Here is a 13164-nt window from a genome sequence, read left to right on the forward strand (position 1 = left end):
CGGTGCTGTACTGTCGCTTTTTAGTTTGGTGTGGACGAAAACGACACCATCAGAGAAATGAGAGTGAACTAAATTAGTAAAGCTGCAAGCTGGGGCAAGCAGCTGTGCGGTGTTCTCCATTACAGACAACGAGGCAAAGAAGATTTGAGATTTAATATTTAACCAGTGTTTTCAAACACCATTTCTGGTTTTATAAGACTTCAAGCAGTATAGTAGCTGGTTTGGCAAGTATATAAGGATAATTGTCCAACCCTTTAACAGTGTCACTGACATTTCAAAAATATACAGTTGCTTTAATTTGTCTCAATTTACATCTGTTAAAAACTCAACGTAAAAGTAATGAAATGACTGAAAGGTCCCAAGTGTATTTTAATTCACTGTAGACTTTATTGCTTATGTCTTGTATATTCAATCCACAAAGTTAAATATGTACAAAACGACACTGAAGAGGAGAGACTGAGACCTGGCACAGTGAAGGACTCGCCAAAGAGAAAGCAAAGGTTACTTTACACCCTTCTAGGACATGCAGAAGTGTATGAATTTTCAATTACTCTTACATAAGAGTCCAATAAACCACTTGTATTTTCCTTGCTGTAAAATAGCCTCATGGCATTATTTTTTACATGATAGTGTTAGTTTTCCTATATTTTGTCTGTAGACAAAACAACCTCCGAGTGTAAGACGTTTATGAATATCTTTAACAGGCTTCATTTTAGTTTTTAATTTGGTTGTCAATAAAATATGCTTCGAGGAAGCTGCACTTCCACTGAATCACAAAGGAGACGCGTCAGTCTGTAACGATAAGGCATTACCAAAGCAAGAAATGTTCAGAAAATGAAACAAGAAGAAACTGAATTGCACTTGCTGGGAAAACTTAACATGTCTTCTGAAGTGTTTTAAAAAGTTCCAGTAGCTTATTTATGTTTCATCACACACACACACACACACACACACACACACACACACACACACACACACACACACACACACACAAAGATTCCTGACTTACAGTAATGCCAAGAGCCAAAGGATGCTCAAACCACTGCATCAAATGTGATGCTTCATCCATCAAAGGTCTTTAAATAAAGACAGTTCATATCAAAACTTAAATATCTGGTAAAGTTTTGGTATACAGTAGGTCATAAAAAGAGAACAATCCCACACCTTTTTTAATATAAAAGTGTGTGGTTTCAGTTTATGAGGGTACCAAAGCAAAGGAAAAAACGGTCATGAAGTATTTCATACAGGAACAAATTAGAAGCAGCTGCCTGTCATTTTCTCCCACAGGAAAAAATGACAGAGGAGCTGTTGTATACACAATATGAGCAGACACTGTAAAAAACGCTGTTGTGTTTACTGAAAGGCACAATCTCTAACTCGGTCCTCCTCAGTCTAAAAAAAAAGAGAACTTACAGCAACAGTTCTTAGGGCAGTGGCTGTAAATGGCACCAGGGGCAGTTTCCCAAGATGTGGCACGCTATAGGTTATTTTCTTCATTGGAGTGTCGTTCAGTCACATGGTCTTTCATAAACTGGAGTGTCACATGGGGAAAAAGGACCCCGCGTCAATGTCGTCTTCCTGGCTGATATATTTGGATCAAGCGAAGGCACAGATGTGGCTGGGAAAGAGGCAATTAAGAGTCCATCATGATTTCAAAGGAAACTGTGACCACTCCCAAACTGTGCAGACCTCAGGGAGGCATGGCTGCTGCACATGCACATCACATGTTCCCCATAAAATTCTTGGTGGACTGCTGGGTGTACCACTGCTGCCGCTGTTTGCGAGCCTCCACCTCGGACAGCAGCGCCTGCCGGTACGCCTCGTAGGATTTGACAATGTGTTCCAGCTCCTTCATGAAGAGCAGCTTCAGCATGCCCTGATACGTGTCCAAGTCTGCCAGCTGGAACAACTCCCACTTCAAGATGTGGTCATACCTGATGTAAAAGAAAAAGATACCCACTGTAAATTACAGACGGGTGATAGAGGAAACCTAGCATAAAGCATCTCATTTGGACCACATCATGCCACCAGAACAGCTTCAGTGCACGTTGGCAGTGATTCTACAAGTCTCTGAACTCTACTGGAGGGATGAAAGTCATTCTTCATAAAGATATTCCCTCATCTGGTGTTTTGATGATGGTGGTAGAGAGTGCTCTCAAATGCCGGCCTTACACCAAACGACTTCTCAAGCAATTTCTAGTTGCAGACAAACGTCACAATAAAATCATGAAAATTCTGCTAGTCATGTTGTGCTCGTGTCATCTCAGTAGTTTGGTGTAAGGAGGTGATACAAGCTGTATTAAGTCACTTTTTTGGTCTTGATTTTCCAGTACAATCAACCATCATCAAAAGTCTTTGCTTGCATAAGCCAAGACTAGTGACGTGAACATCGTAAACAACCAACAGGTGAAGAAAAAAGGTGCTTGCTGTCCCCTTTTAGTCAACGTGGGTTGGCGATGCCTTCTCTTTTCCTTCTTGGCTGTTTTTTCTATGCAAAACAATGCCAACACAAGTGCAGCTGTAGGCAAAAGGCTGCTTGTGTTCCTGCTCTATTTTTCAATTCTTTCTTCTTGTAACTTCCCACCAGGAGCATGATGGGAAATAGTCATGACAAACTTGATGTGACTAATGACACATTGATTTTAGATGCGAGAGCGTTTCAGACGTTGGTCTTTTAAAAGTAATATTATAGTCTGCTGGTGTACGGCCAGCATGACACGTCACTCCAAAATCTCCCATAGGTGTTCTACTGGGTTGAGATCTGCTGACTGTGAAGGCCACAGCTTATGCTTCACATAACTATCGTACTCATCATTTCAGTGAACCCTCGTGCCCTGTGCACGGGGGCACCGTCATCCTGGAGGATACCACTCACTGACTCTGGGTTTTCCTTGAATTTGTCACAAGTCTGTATCAGTACCGTGTGGAGTTAGTGTAGTATTTGTTGGGTTTTCCCTATGTAATCTGTGGAGTTTGTGTAGTATTTGTTGGGTTTTCCTTATGTAATAATATTGATAACAGTAAGGTCTAGACCTGACTTTGTAAAGTGTCCTGAGATGACTTTTGTTGTGATTTGGCGCTATACAAATAAAATTTGATTTGACTTGATTAGTATTTGCCCTGCACAACGTTTTTATGACAGATCCCTTTATTAGACTTTTTCCCAAGCGTAGGTCAAGTGGCTAGGACAAGAGCAGAGCTGTTCACATATTTGTATGCGCAGGATTAAAATAAACTTCCTGTATATCCACTAGAGGGAAGCTAATGGATAAATCATCCATGGTCTATTATAAAACATATTCATCGTAACATCATAAACATAATTAAATACTTAAGTAGATTGCTATATCATTAATGTTACGATTAGAGCTGAATCAAGATTCAGTTTAGTCTTTTGTATCTTTTACTATTATGTTGTAGTTCTGCCACATTTTTTAATTAATTTGTTTATTACTATACTTTTATTTAATACCAATTTATCTTTGCTCAGAAACATGTCTGCATTCATAGTACTCACTTTAGTGGTGCGCGGGCGTACACCTGCAGCCAGTCTGGGATCTCGGCTGTGTGGTACGGGTTAGCTGGCACCAGCATCGGCTGGTTCCTCTCCGCAGGACGTGGCTGATAGGTCACAGGAGGCGGCAGTGGTGGGGGCTGATCATAACGAGGCACACTGGAAAAGACACACACAATGTAGTACTGTGCCTACAGAATTAACAGGTGAAGTATAAAATAACTCAATTTAACACAGAACCCTCCAGTTTTCAGCAGCTCACCTTGGAGCACACGGGTGACGATACTGTGCCCTCTTGTTGATGTGATCCACATAGTAGACCCCAAACTCGGCTGATTCCACCCTCTCCCAGCCAGGAGGGAGCCCCTCCCTCTCCAGAGGGTGGCTCCAGTGTGTAGTGTTAGTGTTGTGGTCGATGTAGTACTTCCTGCCACGGATGGTCCAGTCAACAGTCCAGCCAGCTGGAAGTGGGAGGTCCTCTCCTGTTAGGCTGGACAGGTTCCCCAGGGACTTAGCCTGTATTCGACCTATGCCTGAGGAAAACAAACATTTCTTTTTAGAAACCTAGAGGGAGAGGCAGGACGTCTGAACAAACACGCAGCAGAGCAGCTGCCAGCTAAATGTGCCTCTGGGAAAGATGAAATAGTTTGGGTAATCTTTTTAAAAACACTTTGTGTGGGAAAATGTCATTTAAAGCAGAAATGTAGAGAATTTAAAAGGTCATTCTGATGTGGCAACTGAACATACAGCAGGATAAGAGAGGAATGCAATGAATCACCACTTAAAGCATGACTGATGCCGTTTTAAGTACAGCAGAGATTGTGACAGGGTTGCTTAATCTCTCAGACTCTGACTGTTGTGAGGGCGCATCTTGGGCCATGTTCACATTACAGGACTTAATGCTTAATTCTCTTTTCATCAGATCAGACTTTTTTGTGTTCATGGTTCACATTTGTAAATGGCTCCAGTGTGAACACTGCTGAGGCCCTAAACTGTCAAGCATGTGCACGGTTAATTGAAATGCGAGCCACACGCATACAAGAATTTATGTGACGTCAAATCGCTCATTTTTCTCAAAAACTGTTACATGTTCCTTTGGCTTGATCATAAGCTTCTCCATAAGTCTCCAACAAGTGTAAAACGTCCTCAGCTCTCCACTGACCCTCATGGCTGCTATTTTGCACGGAGATGTTTGTTTATAGCTTATACTTCGACGTTCTAGCTTTTCTTCTTTCCCTTTCTGAAAGGTGAATAAAGACACCGCCACCTGCTGGCAGGGGGAGTTATTTTTGTCATGCAGGTACAGACCATATGTGCTAGTCAGCCCTTAACTGTCCTCTGTGTGGTGTATTCAAGTGCCGCTTTTTCAACCTGATTGATCCAGACAAAGACGACTTGATGTGATGCAGAGGTTGGCCTTCGTTGCTGCTAGTTCTTTCATGTCAGCTTGATGACAGCAGAGTGGGGTCATTCAACAGGTTTTATTAGCGAATAAATTCAGCATGGAATGTCAAGTCAACAGCTACGTAGATGAGTTACACAGAGAAGTATTACGGCTTTAAACAAGCATCTGAAAACACAGGAGAATGTGTGGTTGTCTCAATAAAATGGCAGCCGCAGTCTGAGAAATTCTGCACAATAAAGGCGGCAAAAGAGCTGGAGCACTTAGCCAGCTGCTGAATGAGGGGATGGAATGTGCTCCACAGAAATGCACTCCTCCTCCACCACCACCACATCATCATCATCATCATCATCGTCGCTGCCCTTTTCTCCAGGAAAATGGCAGAGAGCCATCCTCGCTGCAGACCCAAACCTGAATGCATCACAGGAATTTCACTGGATACAGTCAGGAATATTTTCAAGTAGTGATGAGGTAGTTGATCTAAAGGCATAAAATAGTCACTTCACGACATCTAGTTAGTCTTCACTACAAGCAAAAATCACCAACTATCAAATTCTGACAAGAAATCCCTATAATATAATACAGATTTAGATTTTTACTATTTCCTGAAAAACGCACAGATTTGTTTTTCAAAGGACAAGATAAATTTTGATTGATTTTTTTAACTTAAACTTTACCTAAGTTCAAATGTTCGTGTCTTCTGCAAAAATAGATGATTTTTCCAATTGTGTATGTTTGTAGGCAATGCTCATACGCAAGTAATAAAACTTTGATGTCTGCACTGCAAACTGTAGCTTGTACCCAACTTTGACAGATTTATGCCAATGTTCACCTTTTGTCAATTCAAAATAAGCCAGGAATTAGGAAATAAATTAAAGAACCCTAAAGTTGTATATGCTAGAAAAAAAAGATTTAAACAGCTATTTTTGATACTATTGTAAAAATGACATTTTTATAGTACAAACATAAGCTGCTTATAAAGGAAGATTCTGCCAAGTTTAGGGGGAGTGACTGCTCCAAAACATTCCAAATTACCACGCATTAGTCTTTGAGTAATGTGAACATACACAGGGCAGAACCTAAACTCAAGATGATTCATAGCAGTGAGCAATTTGAGGCCGAGATATTTGACTGGAGGCGGTCTGTAAATTACAAGTTTGGCAGCAGATAGATTCAGCAAACAGAGGTGAACAGTGCTGAGCCTCTAATACCTGTTTAACTTCACTTCAAACAAACCTCCATGATGTGATGGGCAGGCCTGACATAATACTAAACCTTATCTGTGACTCTGAGAAGTCAGCCACAATATAAAACGTGCTCTCATTTGGGGTGGGTTGAAACATTCTTGCGAGCCCCTAAACATTTAATTTCATGGAAATTACACATTTACATCACACTGTTTACAATGTAGACCAATAAGAAAACTGAAATAAGTCTTTTTTGGAGCTGTTTCGAGCTTACAATCCTTTCAGAGTAGCCCACGCGGTCCAAAACCCGTTCATAATACTCTGCCATTTCAAAACAGCAATCAGAAATATCAGAAATGCTGTAGACTGGGGAAATTTCACTCATCCTCAAATAAGACAAAGTTATAAAGAGACTAATTTAAGTTTAGAGACCGTGTACTAGATAATTTGCAGTGTATGCAGTTAAAGCATGCAACTCTCTTATTTCCAGTACCTTCTCACTGTCCCTTGATTACTTAAAAAACAAAATCTCATCCAAAACTCTAAAAAGTGAGAAGCAAAACACATCGTACCTGAAGGTGGTCTGCTTGGAGCTGGGGGAGTGTGTTGTCGAGGAAGTCTTTGGAAGTTGTGTTCATTATGTTCATAGTATCTATAGTCCTCAGGAAAGCGGTCTGGGACCCTCCTTGGCTGGCGCTGCTGTTGTTGTTGGTGCTGCTGGTTGTCATAGTAAGGATCAGAGGGGTAATAATACCGGGCAGCGTCTCCATTCTCAGACAAGGGGCTCACATCTGTGAGGAAGGACTGTGAGGAGCCTCGGTACTCATGGGGCAGCTCTCCCAGACTGCGAGGCAGGTATGGAGGTGCTGACATGCGGTTGCTCTCTCTGCGGGCCACCTCATGAGGAGGTCTCTGCACAGGTGTACGGAGGAAACTCTTGTTGCGGGACACTGCAGGCTCCCGGCTGGGTGCCACAGGGTAGGCAGAGGGCCCCATCTCTGGCAGAGGGACCTCTGTACGTCTGGGAATAGTGGGTCCATGGCGGATAAATGATGGCATAAGATCTGCAACCACATGAACACAATAAGTGCAACTCAGTAGAAGTTCCAACAGGCAGCTCAGTTATGTAACTAAGTAAATGTACTCAAGTACTATGCTTGCAAACACTTCGAAGGTACTGTAATTTTACTTGAGTATTTTCCATACTCAACTATATTTTAGTGCAAGATATCGCCACCGTCTGTGTAATGAATACTTTACTTGATACATTTGTTTATTTAACTAATAGTACTTTTACATTTTTACTTGAATAATAATTTTAATACAGGACCTCTACTTGTAACAGCACAATACAGCCACTGCAATATAAGTGACGTTCTAAGTGCTCATAATACTTCTTCACACACTCCTAATAACTACTCAGTACTAATAGGGGAAACGTTAACGATATAACGGAACTGTAAGTCAGTCAACGAAAAGACTTTTTTCTTACTAATATGCTATTTAACACCGGACTGTCCACAGCAGATGACGACACTCATTCACTTTGTACCAATGCACATTAATTAGATATTAATCAAACTTTTTAGTAAACCACTCCGCTGAAAATGGTGTCAGGACACGGTTACAAATACATGTACAATAAATCAAACTTTAACTGGAAATACTCGCCAGCAATCTTATTACCGTTATCTCATAATCTTCCTTTAACAGTGCAGCTGATGTTAATGTACCAATCACGTAGCTAGCAAAAAACGAGACACCAGGTTAACAGCTTATTTGATTACATTTAGAAAACGCCAACTTAGTTACAAGCTTGTGACACACAATAATGTGGCCAAATGTTCCCACACATGCATTCATTTCATTTAGTCGGCTAATGCTAGTTTGCTACTTTTTTTTCAGCACTATGTTAACTCCTTTAGCATGCTAACTGACGCTAGTTTGAGCTAGCTCGCTAACAACTTGTTGCGCTTACTTCTCAAGAGCGGCGACGTTTCCTTCTTCACATATTTCCCGTGTACTTCGGCTGGTTTCGACGTTTCGCTTTTGCTTTTCTTTCGTGAGAGCATAACTCAGGCCTCGGAAACATTAACAACACGGCGCTGTAATGACATGGCAAAATCCTTCAACTCTGCGACCATCGCGTTGAACTTGCAAGGCGCAGAAAGTAAACATTTTAGGCTTGTGATTAGCTAGCAGCAAGTTAGCCAGCTAATCTGAGCTACTGGAAGCGTCCAGTCCGGTCTGAGCAGCGCTGCACACCCACCACTGGTCCTCACCGGGACTGGCGCTGCACCGCCCTGGCCCTCTGGTACCTTACCATCAACGAGCAGATCCTTCAGCTAAAACACAATGTTAACAACCGAGCGGAAGCAGTTTCCGCCAGTAAAATAACAAAAAATAAAAGTTAGTCACGATTAAAAAAAGTATTCATGGAAGGTCAAATAACGTGACAAAGTAAAATGTATTAGACAAAAAGGCACATTTGACTTTGTATTGCACAATATTACCTTAAAAAGTAAAAAAAAAAAAAAAAATCGAAACGAAGATAAAAATCCAACTTAAAAAAACGAGTTTTGACCTTTTAAGCCAAAATAATGCTATAAATATAAACACGTCGAAAGACATGCATCTCATTTTGACTTTGGGACTTCCAGATAAAAATCCAACTTAAAAAAATGAGTTTTGACCTTTTAAGCCAAAATAATGCTATAAATATAAACACGTCGAAAATGTGACTGATAATTTTAACTGTCACATAATTGTGACTTCCTGGCTAACAATCTTTAAGTGCAACAATAAATCTTCAGGAGATAGACTTCACTTTTACATAAATCAGCCATATCTCCAAAACAAACAAAAAACGACAATGTTAACCACATTCATTAGAATTGCCATAAATTGAATGTGTCAAAAATACTTAATTACAAGGAAACACAAAGTCCAAGAAATCATAGCAGACAGTGTACATATATTTTATTTAACCCCAGAAAGCAAAATATGACCCCGATTTCATCTTGCACTGTAGCAATGACACTTGAATCAAAGACATTGCTTATGCCAGTCTTCGAATGCAGCTATAGGTTTTGCAGAAGAACACTGGGTTTTATTCAAATACACTTAAATAGCAAATATTGCCACTTGACAGACATTTAAAGTGAATGTAACTTCAGGTAGTGTTGAACAAAGGCAAATACCTTTAAAATGCGACTATATTATGACTTTTTTGCTTGCATAATTTTATTACTGACTGGTTTTGGTTTCCTTACATAAGGGCTAGAGAAGGAAGATGGAGATCAACACCATCAATCTCTTTGATAACAGACAAACAACTAAAACGTGTATTGCTCTTCTCTTTAGAAGGAAAATACTGTGTCATGATAAAAGAGCTACTCATTTACTAGTAACAGTTACTGCTTTGAAACATATTTAAGTTATAATTTACTATAAAATAGCAAATTTCTTTACAGCCTAACCTTCACATTTGTTTCTTCATAGGTTCAACACAAAAACAAATTTACTGCCTCAATAAAACGAACAAATACAGTACATACTTAACATTTAGGCTGAAATTATGTTAAAGATGCAACAGAAAACCCATTTTCTCATCCCTTTGGTTGGATCAGTTGCACAAGACATAATGCAATAAAAAAAAAGGTTTTAAAGACATAAAAAAATATAGTAAATAAACAGTGCAGTTTATGGTTGACTTTGGAGTACTGTTAAAATCCAAAGTGATGCATCATGAGCACTGATAGTGGTAGGGTAGTGTGGGAAGGTGTGATGGGTTCAGGTCTCGCACTATCTTGTTAAGGCTGGAGATCTTCTCTTCCAGTAGGTAGTTCTTCTTCTCAGTGATATTCTGCCGCTGTTCGGTCATCTCCAGAGCTTTCAGCAGCTGGGCGTTCTCCACGTACAGGTCTTTGATCAACACATCTGCTTTGCCATTCTTGTACCGCTAGAGAAGCCACAGACAGGGGAACTCCTTTAAAATAAATCTGCTTAAAAAATTTTCCATTTCATTAATGTTGGTTACTAGAGCAAACATCATCTGCTTGTATTTGTCAGAAGATGTGTATCGAGACATATGCCAATCTGCCATAACATTATGACCACCTGCCCAATACTGTGTATATACCGTAGGACCCAATGCAGGAGTTGACTGGCAATTGTGTGACTGAGGTTCACAGCACCTCTTGTGTGAATCTGTTTGCATAGTTATAGTGTCTAAAAGAGCATTAATGTCTATCATTTAGTAAAAGGAGTGAAACCTGTGGTCATGAGGACAAGTCAGATTTTTTTTTTTTTTTTTTTTTAAACCGATTCAACACCTGCACCATTCTAGGTGTGATATCACCACACAACAGCCCCCGACTCTCTCTCTTCATAGAGACCAATGCACAGTATTTCTGATTTTTAACCATTTTAACAAAGAGTGATCTTTTGAAAAGAAACAACGAAATTTAATCTACAGTAGGTCAACCTCATCATCAGTGAGCCTTGGGCGTCCATGACGCTGTCACTGGTTCACTATCTGTCCCTCCTTAGACACTGTTGGTAGGTACTAACTGGCTACTACAACCCAAGTCTTTGGTACAGTGCTTCCCACTGAATTTCCTGGTCTGTTGTCAGGCACGAAATTTAATCTACAGTAGGTCAACCTCATCATCAGTGAGCCTTGGGCGTCCATGACGCTGTCACTGGTTCACTATCTGTCCCTCCTTAGACACCGCTGGTAGGTACTAACTGGCTTAGGTCTTCTGAGACTTTGCTTCCCTTTTCAACTGGCTACTACAACCCAAGTCTTTGGTACAGTACTTCCCACTGAATTTCCTGGTCTGTTGTCAGGCATAACTTTTATATTGTGTCTCTAATAAACTCAGATCTGATCATTAGCTGTACATTAGATAAATTCTATAACTGAAGCACTCTGAAAAAAAGTCATTCATACATAAGATTTGGTTCTGATGACAGTGTTTGGCCTAAAGTTATTTTGCTTCTGTGAAGACGAAACTGAATTTCTTCTGGTGAATGCGAGTGTAGTAAACTGACCTGGTCTTTCAGCAGAGCAACCTTCTCTTTGAGTAGCAGTTTGACATTACGCAGCGACAGTTCAATTTCCCTCATACGTTCTTCCATGTTCTTCATCTTCCTCTCCCTTTCATCCTGGTGAGAAGACAGTGAAAGATATCAAATTGCTACTAATGTAATAAAATGATGAAATTTTAACTGTCTTGCCTTTGTGCTGCGTAGACAGACGAACATGTGAGAGAATGTCATGAGAAAGAAACATCACATTTGTGAGAGCTAGATGCTTTATTTTAATCTTGATTTTTGCATTAAACAAATACCAGACATCAGTCTGGTATATTTGAGGAGAGGACAATACACTAAAGAATAAATAAAATATAAAGTGTATTCTAGACACCTCATCTAAAATAATTTAATCCATAAATAAAACAAAGCAACATGATTCTACTAAAATAAATAATAATAATAAACAGTCTATACATGGTAACCATGACAATAACAAATATGAGGGGTGCAATATGTCAGTTCATGTGAATTTTCTAATAATAAATACATCAATAGATTGACATTAAAAGTTATCAGCTGAACAGTTCTTATTAAACAATTAAAAAAAAAAAAAAAAAAAAAAAAAAAACTTTCCCCACAAACACAATTACCCAAATTATCAGAAATAACACATGGACCCAGAACACAAACAGGTAGTTTGAAGAAATATTCAGCTAGTGTCAAAAAAAGACAAACAGTGAAAACTTGGCCCCTTCAGTACAAAATCTCTATAAAACCTATATGGAGACAGTAACATCACCTGACATTCACAGGTAGGAACGGTTTGATTGTTAGGGCATGGTCAGGAGGCTGTCAGGCACTAACCTCATGTCTGTGTTAACACTCCTCGATGATCATTAGGCAAACTGTCGCAAAACTTAGCCTCTGAGGACGTGAGCACCCCGTCTCCGACAGGGGCAAATGGTACAAGTGCATAACAGAACATTCCCAGAAAACAGACCCTGCATTCTAAAAAAAAGATTCCCTGTAATCAAGCACAAAAGACTGGCCTCATCCAAAAAGTTCGTCATGCTACAGCTTTGTCGCCTGTAGATGTTACAGTTTATATTTTTATCAAAATCCCATCGGGAAAACATCAGGAGCCTTTTCACTGTTTTCATTTGGCAGCAGGGAATGGCAAATATGCATAATGCCTTTTGAAACAGGCACCACAGTCTCCTATAAGGATAAAGACACAATTCCATTATGTGCTAGTCCAAATATGTCAGTAAAATAAGGAGGAGAGCAGTCCTGGAGGGCAAAGCGGCTAAAGTGAAGAGCAGGGAAAGATGGCACTGTTACAATCCACCGATCCGCCGGTAGCCGTCTGCGTGAGCCGCCCGCTGCTCTGGCATCGGCCCCTGGAGAGAAAAGGCAGGTACACTTCACCAGGGCTCTACTCTCCTCTAATCCCAACAACCTACACAGGCCTGCTCACTTTAACAAAGCAGTACACAGGGATTTTTAGGTCGTTACATGTGCGTTCAAAACCAACTTAAAAAATGTCTTAGGAAATAATTATATGACATACACAGCAACTATGAAACAACCCAACAAACCTTTTAACACTTATGGGATAGTTTTCACATTTCTTCAAGTGTCTTTACACCAACATGCCCATATGTGCACTGAGCGAGGTTACTGTCATTGTAATCATCCTGCCCACACTGCCTCCAAATACATCCTCCATAATAGATTTTTAAAGTAAGAGATGGGGACATAATCCACAGTCCTTATTTTATACTAAAGTACATTCCACGGCCCAAAGCTTATGTGAAGCTTCAGCAATCTGAGTTCAACAAATCTTAAACTTAATCTTTTTATTATCCCTCTAATTCAATAAAACAAAAATGAGATACATTTTTCATACACACACAGAAACAGTGACTTTGGTCGAGACTCCTACTGCTTTAGGACTCAACAGCTTTGGCTGATATTTTGAACCAATTTTTGCACAAAGCAGACTGAACCCAATCTCTCTT

At 40.0% G+C, this 13164-nt stretch overlaps 2 protein-coding genes across 6 annotated transcripts in view; both read right to left on the reverse strand.

The window, feature by feature from the left end:
* Positions 1–1055: 1055 nt before the first annotated feature.
* On the reverse strand, positions 1056–8473 carry sav1 (salvador family WW domain containing protein 1). Of its 4 annotated transcripts, XM_020622947.1 has the most exons (6): positions 8323–8472; positions 8082–8208; positions 6676–7167; positions 3777–4047; positions 3518–3673; positions 1056–1934 (listed from the first exon to the last, which is right to left on the reverse strand). In XM_020622947.1, the coding sequence occupies exons 2-6, from the start codon at positions 8173–8175 to the stop codon at positions 1721–1723; spliced, it is 1227 nt and encodes a 408-aa protein (XP_020478603.1). In that variant the 5' UTR covers positions 8176–8208; positions 8323–8472; the 3' UTR covers positions 1056–1720. The 4 variants fall into 4 exon arrangements, with proteins under 4 accessions (XP_020478603.1, XP_020478605.1, XP_020478604.1 ...); XM_020622949.1 differs by lacking the exon at positions 8082–8208 and having other exon boundaries at positions 8323–8473; XM_020622948.1 differs by lacking the exons at positions 8082–8208; positions 8323–8472 and adding an exon at positions 7790–7885.
* A 604-nt stretch (positions 8474–9077) lies between these two features.
* The window catches only part of nin (ninein (GSK3B interacting protein)), a 25748-nt gene continuing 21661 nt past the window's right edge, over positions 9078–13164 (reverse strand). Inside the window, exons 27-28 of one of the 2 annotated variants that reach the window (XM_020622913.1) lie at positions 11159–11272; positions 9078–10064 (exon numbers count right to left, since the gene is read on the reverse strand). In XM_020622913.1, coding sequence (XP_020478569.1) covers positions 9849–10064; positions 11159–11272 — 330 coding nt within the window. In that variant the 3' untranslated portion in view covers positions 9078–9848. Of the gene's footprint in view, positions 10065–11158; positions 11273–11848; positions 12544–13164 lie in introns of those variants that run through there. The other variant, XM_020622914.1, reaches the window with a different exon arrangement.

Source organism: Monopterus albus, unplaced genomic scaffold, assembly GCF_001952655.1.
Source record: "Monopterus albus unplaced genomic scaffold, M_albus_1.0 scaffold290.1, whole genome shotgun sequence".
NCBI lineage: Eukaryota > Metazoa > Chordata > Actinopteri > Synbranchiformes > Synbranchidae > Monopterus > Monopterus albus.